This window comes from Leucopleurus acutus (assembly GCF_964270905.1).
Source record: "Leucopleurus acutus genome assembly, chromosome: 5".
NCBI lineage: Eukaryota > Metazoa > Chordata > Mammalia > Artiodactyla > Delphinidae > Leucopleurus > Leucopleurus acutus.
This window is the reverse complement of record NC_139147.1, coordinates 136463372-136485687: the sequence shown is the minus strand read 5'-3', so window position 1 is coordinate 136485687 and position 22316 is coordinate 136463372. Positions and strand designations below refer to the sequence as shown.

Below are 22316 nucleotides of genomic sequence, written 5' to 3'. Positions count from 1 at the left end.
GAAGTCATGGCTTTAGGCTACAGTGTGAAACAAAAATGTATTGGTACTCAGCTGATGAAAAAAAGTTACAGTTTCCACAATTGAAATCATGTCCGTGTTCTGTCTTGTGCCGCTGTGTATTACAACTGTTTCCATCCCCCTCTTCACGCAGAGTATGATTTCTTCCATTGTGAACAGCACTTACTATGCAAATGTCTCAGCAGCAAAATGTCAAGAATTTGGAAGGTGGTACAAACATTTCAAGAAGACAAAAGATATGATGGGTAAGCAGAAAACCGTTGCAGCGGTGGCTACATACCATTACGTGTCATTTGGGGGTTTATCCAAGTTGCATGTAAAGCCAGGTCTTGTGATTGCCCAATTAGAGATCAATTTAGAATGTTTCTTGGAGGGTGGGGAGTGGGTCTGAGTATAATGAGATAATTAAATTCAATAAATGTTTGTGTTTAAATCAGCCCAACTGACTTGGTTGTCAGACATGCAGGAGATGGAGGCGAGGCGGGGTGGGGGGGGAGCTGTCATTTTTTAACATCTCAGTGAAGACCTAACCAGGCCTTGAATAACTAATATTGGCTGTGGGTTCTCTCAGAGATAAATCATGCTTTTATGTTTTTTTGAGTTTTCTTTGAGAGAAAGGGAAAGTGCCGATTTTTACACCCAATTTTTGAGGACATTCAATTGTATTTATAGTCTCCACAGTTGAGATCAAGTGATATTTACAGCTATAGTCTCCAGCCCCCCCAGATAGGCACTTTGGTGAGCGTATTGCTTTACCATCCGTAACCAAAGAACCATTGCATCATTTCTAGACTCTCAATGCCATGGCATCCTATCTTAACATGTAACTTTAGGTCAATATTTGTTACGCAGGAAATACATTAAAATTATCTGCAGTGTGAAGTGACAGATAAAAGTTGTGTGTTGTACCCTACCTAGCATTTAGATGATGTCATTTCTCCCTGTTGAGTTTGTTAGTGTTCATTAAAGCAAACACTGTGATTAAGGTTAATGTTTTAATTTCTATTAAGGTTTTCTTTCTTGTACCTACCAAATAAAATGTTTTAAAATAATATAGGAATGGGATGTTTAATATGCATAGCATTACGTTGGGTTTTAAGTCTATTTCTGTTTACTTCCATTACATTCATTCAGTAAAACAATAATAACTTCTCCTGAAGATTTTAAGAGGCAAGAGAACCTGAATTTTGAGCCTGTTTTAGCTTTTAATATTTGAAGCAAAACCATCCATCTACCAAAACAGATTCTTTGCCGTTTATAGCTTAGAGCTGTAATGAAGACAATGCATCATTTTTTGGAATAATTGCTTGAATTACTATTCCCTATGAATGGCCCACTTGGGCTGATATCACTGGTAGAAATGGAAGGTTTCTTCCCCAATGCTTAGTTATATTTTGCATATATCAGTGACTATAGCAGTATGATAAGTTCCTCTAAATATAAAGCCTGAATATTTAATAAAAAGAGAAATGATGATTAAAATCAACCCAGAGTCCACACATGGGAAGCACGGTGTACTATTTATTTATTTATTGGCCGCACTGCACAGCTTGTGGGATCTTAGTCCCCCAACCAGGGATCAAACCCGGACCCCACAGCAGTGAAAGTGCAGAGTCTTAACCACTGGACCGCCAGGGAATTCCCATGGTGTACTATTTAGAGAGACTCACCTACTGACCATCCTCAGCCTTTCAGGTCAAGAGCATCCAAGCAGTCTCTTCCCTGTAGCAGGAAAGCAGTTGACACACTCACTATTCACTCTCAGCCAGTCCATGTGAGGGATCTAGCCAAGGGAGAAACGTTCGTCCTGTGTGGGTGGTAATAAATTGCAAGATGGTGACAGTATCACCATTGCATCAGAGTGACTCCCTACCCCTTCCTTGAAAGATTGTCACAGCATCTGGTGATGGTCACAGCTTCTTCAAGAAGCATTTGGGTCTTAGCAACACTGGGTATGCTGGCTTGCAATACATTAAGTCCTTTGCTTCATTCTAAGAAATATTTGCAGCTATACCCATCATCTAACATGATAGTTAGAATTCAGCAAAACAGGACGTGTAAGATACCCAGCCCAGTGTTCAGCATGCACTCAGTTATCATTACTGATCATTATGACCACTTTTATTATTTATTATATTGATTAGTTTTCTATATTAACAGCTAGGTTAAAATTGAACATAAGTAACATTTGTGTACTTTTTTTCTTGCAAACTTTTTGCCTGGAGTAGTAACAATTAATGTATATATTATGAGAAAATACTTGCATATTTCTTTTTTCTACAGTTGCATATGATCTTCTTCTAGCTCCACTCACTCTTTCTAGTTGCCGTTAAGGAAAGAGTGTTCTTCTAGAAGCTATTTGGTTTTTTGGGGGCCGCATGCAGCACGTGGCTTGCAGGATCTTAGGTCCCCAACCAGGGATCAAACCCAGGTCCTCAGCAGTGAAAGCGCCAAGTCCTAACCACTGGACTGCCGGGGAATTCCCTAGAAGCTATTTTAAAATAAATGTTGCCTTATAAGAAGTAAGAGTGAATAATCGTTTGACCCCCAGACTAGTCACATAGACTTTGAAAATAATTGATTTCTGGCCTTAAATCTAAACCACATTATAAAACTAGAAAGCGTTATCCCCCTTTCAGAGTTTGTGCCATGGTGCAGAGGACAAAAGTAAAAGCATTGCCAGTTGCATTCCATCTTGAGATGTTGTTAGTTTCCTTGGACCTTGGGTGTGCCCTGTGCCTTCTGTCTGTATTAGGGAATGACCAGAGATCCTTATCAATGCAGATCATTGTTGGCTCAACGTGATTTTCCTTCTTGTCCACTTCAGTTGAAATGGATAGTCTCTCTGAACTATCCCAGCAAGGTGCCAACCACGTCAACTTTGGCCAGCAGCCGGTCCCAGGGAACACCGCGGAGCAACCCCCGTCCCCCGCGCAGCTCTCCCACGGCAGCCAGCCCTCTGTCCGGACCCCTCTTCCCAACCTGCACCCTGGGCTCGTGTCAACGCCCATCAGTCCTCAGTTGGTCAACCAGCAGCTGGTGATGGCTCAGCTGCTGAACCAGCAGTATGCAGTGAACAGACTTCTAGCCCAGCAGTCCTTAAACCAACAGTACTTGAACCACCCTCCCCCTGTTAGTAGATCTATGAATAAGCCTTTGGAGCAACAGGTTTCCACCAACACAGAGGTGTCTTCCGAAATCTACCAGTGGGTACGTGATGAACTGAAACGGGCAGGAATCTCCCAGGCAGTATTTGCACGTGTGGCTTTTAACAGAACTCAGGTCAGTTTTGTTTTATGTGTAAATGGTTCCTCTCTCTCTTTTTCTCTTCCTTCTTTAATCCCATCTACACTAATGTTTATGCTCTTACTTTGTACTAACATTTTTTTCCTTCTCTCCCTGTGGTCATATTGTCTGTACCTGGGGGTGCCTACATTTGATCATTTCTCTGCTTATCGTAAACCTCTTCTACCAAGAGAAAGCTGTGTACAAATCGATCCTGATTCAGGGGCCTTGAAAGAATAAATATCGAAAATATTTCAAACTGACATTACTTATGCTTTTATGTAATGGAATTATAGACTGTTAGTAGCAGATTGAGAAAGGTTTGAGGACTTGGTCAAGGCCATTTCATTGGTAGGGCTCCAGGCTTCTAGCCCACTATCCACCTTTCCTAGACCAGGGATCAGCAGACCTTTTCGGTAATAGGCCAGATGGTAAGTATTTTAGTCTTTGAGGGCCACAGCAGCCATAGACAGAAATGCATAAAACTATTTACAAAACAGGCCCTGGGGGTCAGCTTGGCCTTGGAGGCCTTAGCTTGAGACTTCTCACTGAGACTTGCATATACCCCTTGTGTTCTCACCTTTGTCCTCCTGGGCAAATTCCTGTGAAGATATTATCAGGAAGGAAGATGTTTAGCAGGATGTGGAGAAAGGGTGATATACAGGAGAAGACCTAAGATAAAGACATCTGAAAAGCCCTAAAAAAATGGATTCCATTGGGCTTCCCTGGTGGTGCAGTGGTTGAGAGTCCACCTGCTGATGGAGCGGACACGGGTTCGTTCCCCGGTGCGCGTCCAGAGCCTGTGCTCCGCAACGGGAGAGACCACAACAGTGAGAGGCCCACGTACTGCAAAAAAAAAAAAAAAATTGATTCCATTAAACACTGAATGAGAGGATTTTTTAAAAATGTCTTTTTTTTTTTGAAACTAGTATGATATATACATGGTGTTTATTACACACACACGCACCCTCCCCAGAAAAACCCCAGAAGAACATGTAACTTTGATTAGAATGAGGACATTATGTCCTTTTAACTTTTCTTGTTTTGCCACTGTTCTTTCGTCAATTTTTTTTTTTTTTTGGCCTGACTCATACTTTCCTTTCGTATTTAAGTTATTTTGTTTATTACATGATTATAAGAATAAAATCCGGGGGCTTCCCTGGTGGCGCAGTGGTTGAGAGTACGCCTGCCAATGCAGAGGACACGGGTTCATGTCCCGGTCCAGGAGGATCCCACATGCCGCGGAGCCATGGCCACTGGGCCTGCGCGTCCGGAGCCTGTGCTCCGCAACGGGAGAGGCCACAACAGTGAGAGGCCCGCGTACCGCAAAAAAAAATTAAAATAAAAAATGAAATCCGGGTACAAAAATATCTAGTATTAATTCCTTGCTGGCAGTTTCCATACCTAGGAGAATCCCAGCTGTGACTTATGTTTGGCTTGCCTTCACTGGATTGAAACTTAGGAGGCCTTACAAAGCCTTTAACTCAGTGTTTGTTTTCAATTTCTTTAACTGTTTTTTGTACATCATCTGTCTGTGTTTAAAAGGGTGGTTGCAAAGTTATTTCTCAGGTTAAAATTGTATGGTTTTACCTAGTTTTATTAATATATCTTTACAACTTAAAAATGTGTTCATTATTAGGTGGTAAATTTAATATGACACCTCTATTCAGTTGGAGGGTCATTATTTTTAAAAAAATTTTAAAAATGAATGGATGAAAGGATCAAGTCAGCCTTCTAGCTACTCCTGTTTCTGGCAGCATCCTTTATTTTTGTAAATAGCAGTAACTACCAGTAGTTCTTAGTACTGGGCAAAAACCAGGCAGGTCTCTGCATAAAAGTTGCTTGTTGAACTGAATTGAAAGCCCACAAAGACAGCACTGACATGGACACAGATGACTCACAGATTCAGTGGAAAGCATTTTGGAAATTGAGCAAATTGTTATTTCTTAAAGGACCAAGGAAAGTGTGTTTTATGTAGTAAAGAGAGTCTAGCTGAAGGTGAAAAGGGTAAGGTCACCACCCATCAGTGTGTGTTTTCTTCTGTGGGGCTGTAATGTCCCAGGCATCATCACCCTGGAGAGTGACCATTTGTTCTCCTTGGGTTTTCATGTGGACGGATTCCACGGATATCAATAGGATTTGTTACTGGAAAAGAGACAGAGTTCTCTATTTTATACCCTATCAATCTCTTCGAAAAGATGGTTATCTCTGTGGTTAACATTGAAAACAGTGACTTAATGTTTTCAAGGGAGAGAGGAGAATGAAACCCGGGTGCAGCTTGATATCCATCTCTTTATTAATAATAGCCAGTTGAGAAAGAGTCATTACCGAAAAATTGTCTGGAGCCCCGGATGACAGAGGGGTTTGGTTTTAAACCTGTATAGAGGTAATTGGGACTCCTCCGTCGAAGTGGATGATGGGCCATGTTTGAAGCTGTTAGATTTCAATGAGAGTCATTGTCTATGTATATTTAAGAGTTCACTTTTGGGGAATTCGCTTTGGAACACGCAAGCATGCATGTCTTTTCGGTGGTCATACCAAAACACCACGCACACTCACGCGTACACACACAGCTGCATTTATTTTAATGATTATATATTCATATGAGTGTATGTAGTATGTTTATTTCAAACTGTATGCATTTCAATAAAAGCAGGTGCATCTTGAGAGTGTATGGTGTGAGTGTGGAGGATGAAAATACACATGCTAATGCATATGTATAGAGCAGGAGCTCTGCAGAGTTAAACCACACAGACACGTTTGTGTGTACTTATTACAGTGTGCAATTCCGGCTCCAGGTTTTAAAAAAATTAATGAAAAATATGTACATACAAATGCAAAGTCCTCTGATGTGATCGGATAAAGACACTGGCATCCTATAAACAGTATGTTAAAACATTCATGTAATAGATGATGCTGTTGTGAGTTGAGAATATCGACAGCTCTGTATAACTTTAAAATCCTGGGTCTCATCTTTCAACTCTTCATTGGAGAATTTTCTCATCAGCTTAATTGGGTCTCCTGAATTAAAACATACCCCTCTCTTTTAAGACATTCCTGTATCACTATTTTTTTAAGTCGAAAACAAAAGAAAGCAAAAAGATGAAAAAAAAGTCTACCTTTTCTGAAAGCTTGTGATGAAATTTATGTAATTCCTTGTTTTAAGGATGTTTCCCCCTTCTGAATTGATGGGCATATGTTCTTTAATTGCTACGGAAGTTACCAGCTTTTAGCATCTGTCATTCATTCAGTTATGCCTACTTGATGTCTTTTTAATGGAAACCCATGGCTAAAATTAATTGCTGAAGCTTCTAGATTTATACTTTTCAATTCACTTCTCTGTATTACTGCTACTTAAAGGTCGTGATAGAAGAAAATATATTCTTTAGTGCTCCCCCCGCTTTTTAAAATAAATCCCATAGTTTAACTCTGATCCCATTCTGTGGCTTTTCCCCTTTTTTCTCCCCCCTCCTCTTGTCTTTGGCACACTTTATTTTCCAGTAAAATAAAGAATGAAGATGGATTATTCAAAACTGATAACAGTAATGGACCATCATGTAATGTTTTATTGAATTTGAGTTCTGTAAATTATGTGGTGGAGAGAAATTTGCCTGCTTAAGTATAACAGAAATTGCTACTGTGTTCCTATAATTCTTCACAGTGTAATTTAAGAAAAGTCCACTCTCCATATCACTATTGAATAAAAGGTAAAAAGGTGCTATTACCCCGACGTGACAGCTCTTGTTTGGCCTCCCAACCGACAGAGATAAATGTGTCTGCTTATAACTTGCTTGGCCTGAGTCCAAGGTAGGAGGTGGAGTTCGAAAGTAGTCTTTCACCTGGACATGTGATTAAAAATTCACCAAACAAGAGGCAGGTAGCCTTGAAGAATCTTCTACATGTTTTATTTTTAGAGGGAGGTTTCATCAAATCATATTTTCCTTCTGAGGGCTTTGAAGTTCCACGAAGCTGATAAAAATCTATTTGAATCAGTGATTATGTTCAAAGAGGAGACAAACGGGAGGCCAGACAGGCTTTTTGTTCATACTGGCAGTCTCTTTCGCTTATCTGCTGTTTTAAAGAATTCATAATTAGCTTTTGGAAGTACTGATAATATTTATTGAAGGTTTTTCTTTCTTTTCCAATACTAATGAATTTTACTTGTAAACTCTTTCTGGAATGTAAAAAAGGTTTAGGTATTCATCAGCAAGTTCACTCTTTAATTGAAAACATTAGAAATCTCACCACCACTATGGAATGGCGATGCAGAATAATCTTACGTTTTCATGTATAGAGCACATATTGAACAATTTGAAGATGTGAAGTGCATGAAAAGCAGCTTCTCGTTTCCCATAAAATTGATATCCATGAGGTGCTGGTAACATACTACATAATATACAAAATCGCAAGTTCTTTTTGGAAACAAAAATGACTAATGATTTTGTTTAATTTCATTCAGCAAATTTATTGAGCACCTATGGGGCATAATATTGGTAAATATTTTAGTCCTGGTATTTCAGCGATAGCAAGTATGGTACATGATGACCTTGACATGTTATTTTTTAGCATGAAGAAAAGTTTTTGGTAAGAGGTCTCTCTTACTATCCACCATGGGGCATTACTACAAATGACCTTGACCTAACTTGGCAAGTCTTAACTGGATTTTCAGTCATGGGAAATGGGAAACAAGGGCCACATACATCTTGAATCCATAAATGTAGCTACTCAAATAACAACAACCCAAACAGGACCAAAACGTGCATTCCCAAACCCGGATTCTAATGCCAGTCATTTCGCATCCAGAATTTTCTCAAGTGACATCATTCTCTTTAAAAAAGTAATTAACACATTCTAATCAAAACATTTTCTAATAATATTTTCAAGCATTTCCACCAGGGGGCACTCCCCTCATTGAAAGCCTGGGCCAAAAAAAAAAAAAAAACACACAAAAACCCGAAGGTTGTAAAATACCTGAGGCTGTCTACACTGTCTGCTTTCGAGCTCTGTGAATGTCCCAGGATTTGAAATATCAGTCTAGACCTTCAACACATCCCAGGCAGAAAACCTGCACTCGCTCTGGTTAGAATAATTAAGTGGAAATAAAATGCTTTGCCCGGAAAACATTTCATATGCTCAAATGGGACGTCATGCTAACGTCAAAATATGAGTAGAGAAATTGCTAAATTCTCTCCCAAGTGACCTTCTATCTGTTACTTTAAGCCATACAGGAATGACTCAGTCTCATGTTAGCAAGACTTGATATCATTATGTATTTTTTCATGTGTTGGCTTTCTCACTGTAGTTCTCTGCTGTCTCGGGAAACATTTGTAATGGAAAGAGATGACATTTTGTTATCTGAGATCTCTGAATGTCTAATTTCAAATTTCCCAAATATAATAACATCTGTTTATAGGATCTCTTTTGACCTAAAGTGTTTTGTAAATAGTTGATTTACAATGTTATGTTAGCTTCAGGTGTACAGCACAGTAATTCAGTTTATATATTCTTATATTTTTTTTCAGATTCTTTTCCCTTATAGGTTATTACAAAATATTAAGTATAGTTCCCTGTGCTATACAGTAGGTCCTTGTTGATTATTTTATGTATGTTGATAGTAGTGTGTATGTGTTAATCCCACACTCCTGTTTTATCCTTCCTCTCTTCCTCTTTGGTAACCGTAAGTTTGTTTTCTGTGTCTGTGTGTCTGTTTCTGTTTTGTAAATAAGTTCATTTGTATCATTCTTCTTAGATTCCGAATATGAGTGATACATGATACTTGTCTTTCTCTGTCAGACTTACTTCACTTAGTATGATAATCTCTAGGTCCATCCATGTTGCTGCAAAAAAATTTTTTTTAATTACTGAACAATTAGTGCAGATAAACGTCTTACAAAGTGCCACATAACTTTCCACTGAAGGCTCACCTTGAGTACATTATTAATTACCATTAGAATTTTCCCATGGGGAACATATCTTGTTGTTAAGTTTCTGTCACCCATTTGGAATTTTTTCCTTCTATGGTCTGAATACACATAATCCATTTAGTAAATATTTATCAAACACTTACGTGGCAGGCATTGTGCTGGGATGACAAAAAAGAATATTAGACTATTGTACTCAAGGAATTTATAATGTATTTTTGTGTACTGTATGTTTCTGTTTCTGTAGAGTTAAGATATATTGCTTTGTGAAATACATCTTTTAATATCTTTAAAGATTTTTTATCCCCATTTGGTAGGGAAGAGTTTAGAGCAAGGGCTGTTTTTTTTACACCTATTTTCAAACATTGTTTCTGAGACCTGTATTTCTTGGTTTCAACGTGACACATCAAAAACACAGTCAATCTAATTAGTTGACCTTGCGCAAATTAAATAGCTGGGTGATTGACTGCCTGTTTGACTGAATTTTAGTTAAATTGACTGGATGTTTTGCTCATGTATAAACACAGTTGCAACATTACTTGTCAGTATTATAAATGAAAGAACAAGTACCTTTCATTCTTCAGTCACATTTCTTAGGGTGAAACTGGCTTCCCTTGCATAGACCAAATGAGAAACTAAAATGTACTCTTAAGCCCCCGAGCCTATTGGAGGATCTTTTTTAATAGCAGCCTATATAGATCGTTTTTGAAGTGGACACTGCTTTTATGTTGTCTGTATACCCAACTGTTATCTTGGGGCAATATGCTACATTTTCCTTGAGGAATTGGGAACAAAGCCAGGTTTGCGCTTCTAGGAAACCATGAAAAAACCCCAATGTTACAACGTTGGGGCTTGGTTGTTTTGACATGACACTTTACCTCCCTTTCCCAAATGTACCCTGTTGCCATTTCTGCAGGGTTATTAGAAAGTGAAATTTGCAAATGATATAGAGATCTCCACAACATTTTATTCTGAGCCATATTGTGATAAACTGAAATGTAGAAAGCAAACACGTCTTGGCATTCCAGGCATTTTTTCATGCAGAAGGTTGAAGAGGTAAGGCCTGCTCAGTCCTTATCAAATGGGCAGAAAATGTTTCTAATCCTTGTATTTCATATAAGCCCTTAAACAAAATTGTGGAGAAACACCCATTTTTAAAATGCATTCTTCCAAAAATTAAAGAAGTAGTTAACAATTCTCTGTTATTTGGGGAGGAATACCATTAAGAAGTTTACTAATGGTTTGTGAATTTCTTCTAGCACTATTAAAAATGTTTATTCCTCAAGAAATTTGCTTTTTACAGAATTTGATAATATTCTTTTTCTTGGCATGCTACGATGGATTTTTGCAGTGGAAAAGGGGTTATGTATTTCAAATTTAAAGGATGGTTTCTGAAGTTCAAATTTTCAACCTGTTACTCAGAGGTATATTGTATAGCAAGCAGTATAGTTTCCTTAAGCGGTAAATAGAATCACTTGTCATTGACTCCAATAATTTGAAAACCAAGGAATAATGTAAAATATTGCCTGCAAAAACATAGCATAAATCTTAGATGATGCTTTAGTGATACTCTTTTTCCTAGTATGTTACAATTCATTTTCGAGTATTTTCTTTGTAAATCCTACTTCTCTCGAAATGGCTTTGTATCTTTACATATTGGGCTGTTGGCATTCCACTGTCTTTGTCTTGGCAGCTTGAGAACTATACAGTTCAGTGCTGTCGTATTATGAGCATTTCATTTATTCTTAACTTGCCTCAATCCTGTCTCTGTGAAAGATTTCATGGCAAGTTAAGCTACTCAAAAGAAGGAGACCAATTAGGCAGTTGCAGTTTATGTTATATGTAAAGCAGACGCTTAATAAAATTAAGAATACAATTGAGGCTCTCTTCTCTACCACTTCAATTGTAACTAATATATTCCTATGTGGAATTAATGCTTCTGACTGTTCATTTTCTGAACAGAGTGGAGAAGAAAAGGAAAGGTTCACCGCGGGCTGGGCAGAGCATGGGGGCAAGCTCACCCTGTGCCTTTCATTCCCTGCAGGGCTTGCTTTCAGAAATCCTACGAAAGGAAGAGGACCCCAAGACTGCATCCCAGTCTTTGCTGGTAAACCTTCGGGCTATGCAGAATTTCTTGCAGTTACCGGAAGCTGAGAGAGATCGAATTTACCAGGATGAAAGGGAAAGGAGCTTGAATGCAGCCTCAGCGATGGGTCCTGCCCCCCTGATAAGCACACCGCCCAGCCGCCCTCCCCAGGTGAACTCTCTTTTTCCTCCTCACCTTTCTGCTTTTTGTTTTTGTTTAAAAAAAAGAAAAAGTCTAAGGAAGAATCTCAACAAGCATGAGAAAGGTAGATGGATAGGGATTTTTTTTTTTAATAGTAATTCATAGACTTGCTTGAGGAGAATTTGGTCCCAGCTCACTAATTCTGATATAAAAACAAGTAGCTACTAATTAGATAGAGGGAAAAAAATTACTTTGTGCTGCTTCATTTGGGGGGTTCTTTGGGGGTGAAAAGTCATCTTGAAATGGGATATTTGGCCCTACTACTATTAAGTAAAAAGGTATTTTAAACTCAATAGGGAAGAAAAAAGTAATGAAGTCCATTTTATCCCTGCACGTTTTAGAACCACCATTTGAATAGTAAATAAATAAAAATAAATAATTCCATTTGTATTTATGCTTTCCAATACCAACTGCAGCTGGTACCAATTACGCATCATCTCGTTTGTAATCTTTCATAATTAAGTTTAATACAATCCTTGAAGGCAGCTTTAAATGGGGCTGATAAGGAATTCCATCCATATTCCCAGAAATGGGCACATTTTCTATTTTCCAAATTTTTGCACTTTTTAGAAAGGACAGAAGTCACCTGCTGGGTAATTTTGTGTATGCGCATCTGTATTTTTTTAATCAAGTTTAAAAGGTAGCCTCAAAACTATTATGAGAATTGAGAAGTTAATTTTCAGTACAACTGTTAGATACAAATTTAAGAGTGGATTAGATGTAAGATCCACAAGCAAATATATTTCTTACACATTTAATTTGTGGCCTGTGCAACTCTTAACAATGAGGTCAGCTAAAACGATGGAAAGTAAATATGGAGTACTAATTAAAAGTGCTTATGTAACATAATGTCATAATGAAATTATCTCTTAATGTTAATTTCATCAATAGTAAAAAATGGCCATCCATTTCCAAGTATAGAGATAAAACTCACTCAACACTAAAAGTGAAACTGCCATAGATACTCCGTAAATAAGAAATAGACATACTATACAGCCACTTGTGGAGGGTCTTAAACTGCATATTGTAATGTTCTGAAATGATTATTGTTTAGAACCATCCCAAAGGTCCATTTTCTCCATTTTATTCAATGAAAATCAATTAAGTCTTAATGTCTATAGGAGCAGACGATAAAGAAGGCATTGCTGTAATTTTAAGAAAGATATGTTTCTCTAAGCAGAAAAGAATGGCACCCAAATACATGCATACATGTCCATCTGCCGACACACACACTTACTGAATCTGATCTGTTAAGCCTTCAATACAATATTTCTTACCAAAAAGAATGAGGAATTCTTTATATACATATATGACTTTTGTAAGAGTGATTAAACAAAAAATACTTGGACTTGACTAAACGCTGAGTTTGTGGTGTTTTAGAGTAATCATATGTACCATCATTAGTTAATTTTGCTGTTGCAGTCATCATTGGAAGGCCTCTGGGCAGAGTTATTTTACTTATCACTTAATCTTGCAATACTAACAAAAGAAGGGCTTACTTAAGACCAGTGTGAATTTAAGCATTGAGCTGCTTCTTTTTTTTTGTTTTAATCTATCCAAATATTTGACTTAGTAGTTCCTTAATATAGCTTTTGTTTTCTAATTTTTCTAGGACTTTAATGCTTTTATTTGTTTTCCAGATACGATTCTGCTTTCCTTACTCATCGTTTTTTGTTTTTTTAGCCAAAATTACATTAATTCTTAATTGTGATATTTATTTTTGTATACTATTAAGATACTCTGGGTTGCTTTCCTATATGTATGTCTAAAGACTGTACCTGCTGATAAGTTGGGATAGAAACTGTAATTTATTTTGGCCTGAATTACTGATAAACTGGTTGAGCCACCCTCAGCTGTATGTGTTTGTTCTCAAGAGGGGGTTGAGACCAAGCCTTTAGCTGGGATATTTAGCCAGTGATGAATGTACTTAGATACTGTAAATTCTTAGTGAAGCTCTTTCACAGAAAAAAAGTTTCTATTAACACAGTATTATTGGCCATCTAACCACATTCTGAAATGATTATCTGATATGTGTGAATAACTTTATTTCACTGCTTCATAGAGAATCCCTTTGCATTCCTTAATTTTATCATAACAGAGCTCACAACCAGTTTGTTCACCTTTTACCCTTGGACAGTGATTCAGTGAATTAAATTTTAGGGAAGTTTTAATGTATTAAATGTATTATCAATGTAAAATGAGTACTTAGGATTTGGAAAAACGGGTTATAGAGCAGTTGAGTTAGTACTGTTTTGCAGCAGTTGAAATCCAGTGCTTAACCTGGAACCAATATACCACACATAAGGTTTTCATGTGCTTATTTACAGATGACTAAAATGGAAGGGGTTTAGTAAAGGAGGAGACCACAGGTATAGAAAAGGACTGCAGGATTTTGTCTTTTTATATTTTGCCAGAGAGGAATCTGTGTGAAATCACTGTGCATTTCATTCCCCCCCCGCTGCCCCCCCACAATGAAGATATTCGAAATCTGTTTTGAGACTAGTCTTTGGCTTGGGTTGGACCGGAACAGGATTTTTTCCTAATGATTGTTGAAGGCAGAGGTCCCTTGTGGCTCACTGAAGACCCAGGACACCTTTAGGCCTGAGAGACTGGATTATCTTCCAGCTTCTCTGAAGAGTTTAGGCCATATGGAAGATGATTGGATGTCCCTGGGTCCTGCCAGACCAAGGACCTAAACCATTGAGGAATTCAGGTTATAAATCATCTTCAAGAAGGGGCTTCCTTCAGGCCCTGGGTGTTATTCTTAGGAGAACCTCACCAGGGAAAACCTAGACCAGCCTCAGGAAGCTCTTGGCTGGCTCTGCCTTGGCGAGATGGCTCCTGTGCACTCCTGTCCCTCAGGCTTCGGTAGGGGTAGCCACACCAGGAGCTTTGTCTTCTGGCTGGGGCAGTAGGCTCCGGGCCAGAGCTATTGGTTGAAAGCATATTTTCACAATGTCCATGCTCTGATTCAAGAAATATGAATACCTTGCACTTGACAATGATTCACAGTTTTCTCAGTACCTTCACATGCATGAATTCATGGAATCATTATACCAACCTTTTGGTATGAGAAAAATGAGAAAAGTCAGATACTTAGTTTTCAAATCCCCTATTCAGTCGGATGCTCTTTCCCCTACCTCAAGCCACGTCCTCAGAAGACAGACATTTTAGAAAGGAGAAAATGAAACTCAGGGACTCTTTCTGTTTGTCAGAGAGGATGAGAAGTTTTCTTGTTAGGTTAGAAAGAGGAACACATGTGAAATGTTCTTCTGATAGAGTACATTGAATATTTGACAAATGGTCCACTTTGGAGGACTTTAGACAGTTGGGCATTTCTGAGATTGTAGAGAAAAGAGCCCTTTCCAAACTTTGGTGGTAGGAGTATCTGGGAGAAACCAATCCCTCCAAAGCTCCATGGCCTTAAAGATTTCTTTTCTGACTATCGCTTAGCAAATTTTCCAGATGAGCTTACAAGATGAATCTTATTAAGAGTAATTAATTATTATTTTCTGGAAGTTGTCTATTGCACTAAGCATATCCATTTTAAGTTGATGATTTCTATTTAGGTGTGCACTTACTATGGATTTATTTGTGTGTTTTAAGATGTGTGACTTTTGGAGTTAAATGAGCAATTTCTGTCTTCATAAGGACCATTTGAAAGCCTATAATTATCAAGTTATAACTTTTACATGAATTATATAATATTTTTTCTTTTTTTAACATCTCGTTATGGCATTCTTTGGTTTCTTCTGAAGATGGGACATTTTATAACAATGTTTTAGAAAATGTACAAAGTTTATATCAATAGAAGCGATATATAATTAATCTGGTAGTTGCACACTTCTGTCTCTTTACAACACATTCTTCTATAGTATAATGAAACATAGGTTCAGTTGTGGGCAGGAACTTCACACTTGATAAAAGTTTTATTTGTTATGAATCCCTTGACCAGCTTTATTTTAAGATCACATATGTGCTTGGAAAACACTTCTCATTAATGGTCATCTTTTAAAAGCTAGAGGACTTTTGAAAGTCTAGGTCTGGAAAATAACTAATATGGTTTCTACAAAAGGAAGAAAAGTGTAAAAAGATAGAACCATGATACTCAAAACAGTATTAATATATAAAAGTATGAAAATGTGGACTGTTTTCTATCACCAATAGGAATTCCTCAAAATAGCACGGATTTTTTAAACTAATGATAAAACCATCCCCTACTAAAAATTAGACATTCATGAGCTAGATTTAGCAAAGGGCCACCAAAAAGCAGGTGCAGCATGTCTTAAAAAATAATAAGAATTTTCCCAAATAAAGAAGTCCTATATAACATCATACCCTCAGTGTATTGCAGTGATTCCTAAGATAAGCATTGGTGGTAGACTCAAGTTCAGTTCTCAGCCTTGCCCCATGGACAAATTACTTAACCTCTTTGTTAGCTTCTCAATTTAAAAATGGGGCAGTAATGTGACATTACCTACTCAGGGCTATTATGCAGGTTAATGTATGTTAACACAAGGCCCAGCTCATAATAAACAACTGATAAATGTGAGTCTCCCTTATTATCATAATTATTATTAAAACTACATCAACCTTTAATTGCATATGGGCATGCCCTCACGCATGTGTGCAGTATGAGCTTGCAGGCAATTCCACTTGCATCAAGGAAGAGCACAGACGCCAGTCAGGACCACAGTAGAGTCCATTTTGTGTAGCCTGTATGTAGTACATATATAGTACATATGTAGTGTATATAGTTCATTTTGTAGTATGGGTTGATGAATTCAGCAGCGGTAAAGGAGCAAAAAATTCTCATGGAAAATCTGTGTTCTACTGAACAATTGTAGTGAAATAAAAAGCACACCCTAGTGCTACACCCTCTCCCCATGTGGGAGGGTAAATAGCAGAAGCTCCAATTCTTAACTACTTCCCTGGCGCCACCGTAATGATGGAGTGGTACACGCTACCTTGATAAATGCTATTCAGAAAGCAACTGCATTTATTTTACCTCCTGTGCTATTTGCAGAGAAGAGCTGAAGAGTAGTTTGTTTTGCCTGGAATGAACTACTTTATGAATTTTAATGTGTGATATAATATTAAAAGCTAAACCAGGATTAAAGAAGATTTTTTTTGAGCTAAGCTAAAATAGTACTTAGTAGAGTGAGGTATAAAAGATTTTTGTTTCCATTTTTACCTGGGGAAAAATTTCAGCTTTCATATTTTTGAAAAGCTGTCCAAGTCAGTTCCCCTTAAGCAATACCTTGTGTTTAGAGAAAAATGTGGTTCCAGAATTCTAATAGCTTATCTCTAATAAGATGCATATCTGAGCCAACAAGATGATAAGGAAGAGCTTTTCTAAATATTTTTTAAATGAGTAATACAGTTTCTTAATATTTTTTAAAGCTGTTGCTCTCACTTTTTTTTTTTTTTTTTTTTTTTTTTTTTTTTTGCGGTACGCGGGCCTCTCACTGTTGTGGCCTCTCCCGTTGCGGAGCACAGGCTCCGGACGCGCAGGCTCAGCGGCCATGGCTCACAGGCCCAGCTGCTCCATGGCGTGTGGGATCTTCCCGGACCAGGGCACGAACCCACGTCCCCTGCATCGGCAGGCGGACTCTCAACCACTGTGCCACCAGGGAAGCCCTCTCACTTTGTTTATTTTTTTGAAAGAACTTTTACAAAGAACTTTTAAAAAGTACTTTAAAAAGGAAAAAAGTACTTTTCAACTTTTGATTGTGTTGGCTACTAGGAGATTTTTCTTTTTTATGATTTAAAATGTTTGCTTTTTGGTTTAAGTTGTAATTGTTTTATTAAAAAAAGAAAACTTAAACCAAAGAAATTTTTAGAAACAAAATCACAGGGTTGAAACAAATGATTATAACCCACCTCGAAGATAAATTCTTAAACATCATTTTTACAAAAGAATGAAAATGATTTTCAAAACACACTGAAACACCAAGTTTCCAAAGCCTGCCCTCTTAACTGTTGCTAAGCAGATGATACCAAGGAACTGTTTCTTCCAATGCCCTGAACTTCATGCCTCCATTTCCATAACATTCAATGTTCAAAGCGATTGAAATGGCTTTTCTTTTCTCTTTCATTTAAGCCGTGAAAAAAATAGGTATTAAAAGGGACCCCATGTGGTGATCAAATCTATCCTTCTGCCTCAAAGCAAGACCACCCCAGAGCAAAGTTGCAAATCTCAGCAAAGCAACTTTGTAGGCAATTTATGGTAATGCATTAACTCTTCTGGCTCCTAAAGTGGTGTTTAGCAGATTACTGCTTCAAAGCCCTGTGTCTGTGCCTAGTGGCCCCCAGTCCTTAAGATGCCTCCGTGAGTTAGTGCCCTTGCTTACTGGAGTGCAGAGCTGGCAGGGGAAGGCTGAAATCCAGCCTCTGCTCTTGCTGTTTCTGTCTGCGGATTATGCTTTAGGAGAGGCCAGTGAGGCCAGCCAGTGGGTCCCTTGTCCTGACTCACCTTCTGTGTCCTCACTGGGGGCCTGTGGTCCAACCATTTCCCAGCATTCTCCTTTCCGTGCTCCCAAGGGTAGTGTCCAGGTGGGAGAGTCTAGCTGCATCCTCCAGAGGTGAGTTATTTTGCTTACCAGGTAGAAGTTACGAGTCAGAAAGCACGTTGTAAAGGAGACTCAGCTTTACTCTCTAAGTGCAGGGAATTAAATGGCTTAGGATAACCTCTGCCCCTCTTTTGATACCAAATATTTGGGGGCAGGGTGAAATAAACATTAGAAGACTTACTGTATGACTAGGAAGGTGTGTTATTTAGTGCCCCCAAATCATTTGTTTATCTTAAAATGAGCTTCATTTTCTGTTGTTCCTAGTGGATGAGAGAAATGGCCCAAGATGGTAAGTTTCTAGAGAAGGGAAACCTGGATTCTGTAAAGGACCCTAAGAAACGTGGTCCTTGATGAATCACTTTGTCAGGAGAAATGTGGTCCTGCATCTGGACAACTTTTCATTTATGTTTTCATCAGTTTCCCAGTAAAAAGCAGCTACATGGTTCATATGTGAATTTCCCAGGCTGGTTGGTTCCTGTAAATGCTCAATAAAGATCAAATTTTTATTTTAAAGATTTAAAGTTTTAAAGATTGTTTTTAAGTTTTGAAGATTAATCATGGTATCAATAAATTCTGAGGTTGATTTTCCCCCTAAATTTTGTGGCATTTTTCTGGAGCTATCTGCTTATCATTATTACCAAAGGCATTTATATTAATTTCTCACTCAAGATTATACATTTTGATTATATTTGTAAGTCACTGTTTATATATTTTGTGTAACTTGCAGTCATGTTCTATTAAATATTGTGAAACTTTTTCTTATTGTCTGGTTCCACCAGTCAAAAGGAAAGAGTTATATACAGCGGTGCCAGGAAATGATGAAATAATTATACAAAACAGCTTGGACATGCATGTGTAAAATGCAACCAGCCTTTATGATAATTAAGCAAGGCACTCTACCTGTTTCATGGATGGATAGAAGATTTAAATGTGCAGCTCTGCAAATGGCTTTGTTATAGAAGGTTTTTTAAATGAAACATAAGAGGAAAAGGCATTAAAAAAAAAGTCTAAAATTAAAAAGGCCGTAGTATGTAATAGCTATTAGTGATGCAATTGTCTCTTAGGCATCGGGTACCCAGCGAAGATAGAAGATACAGCCCTGTGCATTATGATTTTAATTGTGAATTTCCTTTGTTAGAATTGCCGTGGAAGGTAATTGGGAAACAATTAGTTTAGGGTTTTCAAGTCTTTGAAACTATTCCATTTTCCAGAAAACTTACTTTATGGCATTATAATTCCTGGTTGTCAGCCGGCAGTTGCTGTCGTATTACAGCTGCAGTCACCTGTGACACTATGACTTCCTTAACTTAAGCAATCTGATATCCAGCTAAGAACTCATGTTGAATGACCGCATTGTTGATCACCTTGATCGTAAAAGGAGCAACAGTATCCAGTTTGGATGCCGAGCCTGAGAAGCTTCAAAACAGTTTGGCCAGTGGGAAATGACAGGCATGTTCAAAATGTTTTGTAGGTGAAAACAGCTACCATTGCCACTGAGAGGAATGGGAAACCAGAGAACAATACCATGAACATTAATGCTTCCATTTACGACGAGATTCAGCAGGAAATGAAGCGCGCTAAAGTTTCCCAAGCTCTGTTTGCAAAGGTGGCAGCAACCAAAAGCCAGGTAAGAGCCTCTGTTAGGCATGGAGGATGTTTATCTGCGATGCCTGTGAAAGTTCCTTCGAAGGGGTGTCTATTTGCAAGTTGAACTTGCATCCCTGAGAGGTCACGGTTTCCAGGATTATTGACAGAGCTCATGATGAAACAGAGTGTTCAGATTCAGGGAACAGAGACGCTTGGTTGTGTTTCCTCCAACATCTACTGTCCAGACCACAGATTTCTCAGGAAATCCCTGAGTCAGTTAATAGTTGTTTCCAGAAGAGTACTGTAACGTATAGGAGGTTTCTCCATCTGGTCTATTGTAATGGAACAAATAACTTGAATTATTATTATTTCATTAGTACTTAGGTGACCTTGATTTCTATCCTAAAATTACTACGAGCATTGTATTTTTTTTTCTGTTCCAACTCAGGCATCTACAACTGTTAGGTGTGCTTATTACAACCAAGTGACACACACACACACACACACACACAGCTTTGTAAAATAATGATTTTAGTTATATATATATATGTGTATATATGACACACAAATTTAATTACAATTAGGAAAATTGTCTATATCTTTTGAATTATAAATGAATTGAATTGAATGGGAAAAGTGACAGACCCCTACGAGACATAACGAAGGACAGATAATGCAGTCTTTTTGTCATATATTGATAATTTCTGTTCATCAGAAGTAGAGTCATCTACATGAACAAGCTCACAGTTATCTACAAACCCTTGTTCAAGGCCAGGAATACTTTTTAAAGGACCGGAAGAATACCGGTCTTGTCCAGTATAAGTCTTGTCCCCTTTGCAGAAAGATTTGATAACACTATCAAAGTGAGATTGAGAGGCAATCAAGGAGATTTTAGACACATATATTTCATTATCGTTAATGAACCCTCCTTTGTAAAATAGCCTGGCTGCTCTCAGCCTCTGATAAAATTATACAGTCCTGAGACTATTCACAATGTGAGGTATTTACAATACAGTACTTTCCTTATTAGGTTTTTCTGAAATTTCACTCTAGCAGCATTCATAGTGGTCCTTGATGGGAGTTTTGCTTGAGAAAAGGTGGTTCTTGTTTAAGTTATAGGCTGGCTGGAAATACGTAAGGGATATCTTGGAAATGTTATATAAAAATGATTAAACTCAAGCTGTGGACTGTAAAAATTATAGCTTTATAGGCCACATGCCTGCGTACCCTTCAATCACTGTCAAAGTGATAATTTCTACAATAATATGTTTCTTTTATTGTGAGATTCTAAACATCAAGTGCTGTTTAAACATTAAACTGAATTGTTTATGTTAGTGCCATACTCGGCGTGTCATACATCAGGCCACCGTAATCTCTCATGGAATGTAAAATTCTGTCATGAATCATGGCTTGTATATCGGAAATTACTGTAATTTTGATTGGAAATTACAGGGCTCTTGAAATGTTTCTAATTATGATAGAATGTCAGAGCCGCTTCAAACCTGTGTGCTTCTTCAGATGTCTTCATTTACATGCCAAGACTAAGCATTAAGGAGAAATGTCCTGTTCGTACATCGCCCCTCACCCACCCACCCTGCACCTTCTTCTTTTGGCTATTTAGTCTAATTAGGATGAGGATCTCATATTTCAACATAGTTTATCCTGCTTTTCTTTCTGATTCTGCATCTCTTCTGACCTTTCCAATTAAATTATCAAGAATAACAGACTGTCTTCTTACAAGGCCAAACACTTTCCCCCAATCTCCAGAACAGATAAACAGAGAAACTAAACATGCATTATTGTGATAAGGGGCAGCCTTAAAACCAACAAACAAAAATAGACTATTAAAACTTTGGGTAAGTTGGCATCTGTCATATAATCACCACCACCCTCCCTCTCCTTTCTGACGAGAGCATAGCTCCTTCTGGCTAGCAGCGTTTTTGCTACCTTCATTCTTTCTTTCTTTTAAAGGATATCCACAATTCTCCCCTCCTGGGCTGAGTACTGATTTTGGAGCTATTCAGACAGTGGTAGCAATGGGTTGGTAATGTCATGTGAGTGATGTTCTAAGGGTTTTTTTAACATCTTTGCTCTTTGGGCTCCTCTCCTACGAAGCTCCCCATGAGTCACTTTCAGAGATGTCAGTTGCCAACTTCTGTGTATCTGCCATGATGGTGTGTTCCCCAGAACCCCCAAAGCTGCTAGCTCATCTCCTCATTACTGGTTGAAAGAGATTCCAGGGGGCCAATTGTAGACTACTGGGGTCCAGCAGACCATTAACTTTCATGCCCTCACATAGTTATTCCTAACTAGTAATTTACTGGAACTTCATTAAAAAGCGTTTCTGTAGCTTTCTCTTAGCTGTTCAGTTTAGATGTTAGCACTGCCCTTTTTATGAAAATCTAAAAGTTGATGATTACTGAAAAATAAGTCCAAAAACTGTATATATCCCTAAGAGAAGAGATCTAACTTAACAAGGGCAGGTAGTCCATTGACTTAAGTTCTGTTCACCTGCCATGATTTTTTGTGAAGGAAATAGAAAAACTAGAAAACAAACCAAAACCAAAAAAAAAAAAAAAAAAAATCTTCAAATCCAACGTACCTTTCTCATGGTCAGAATTCTTAACTTGCGCAAGAGTTGTTTAT

At 38.0% G+C, this 22316-nt stretch overlaps 1 protein-coding gene across 4 annotated transcripts in view; it reads left to right on the top strand.

Annotated features, from left to right (window-relative positions):
- The window catches only part of SATB1 (SATB homeobox 1), a 228755-nt gene that overhangs the window by 177024 nt on the left and 29415 nt on the right, over positions 1-22316 (top strand). For 3 of the 4 annotated variants that reach the window (XM_082840037.1, XM_082840034.1, XM_082840035.1), the window contains 4 exons: positions 152-263; positions 2846-3300; positions 11269-11481; positions 19555-19710. In XM_082840037.1, the coding sequence (XP_082696163.1) occupies positions 152-263; positions 2846-3300; positions 11269-11481; positions 19555-19710 (936 nt within the window). The remainder of the gene's footprint in view (positions 1-151; positions 264-2845; positions 3301-11268; positions 11482-19554; positions 19711-22316) is intronic. The other variant, XM_082840036.1, reaches the window with a different exon arrangement.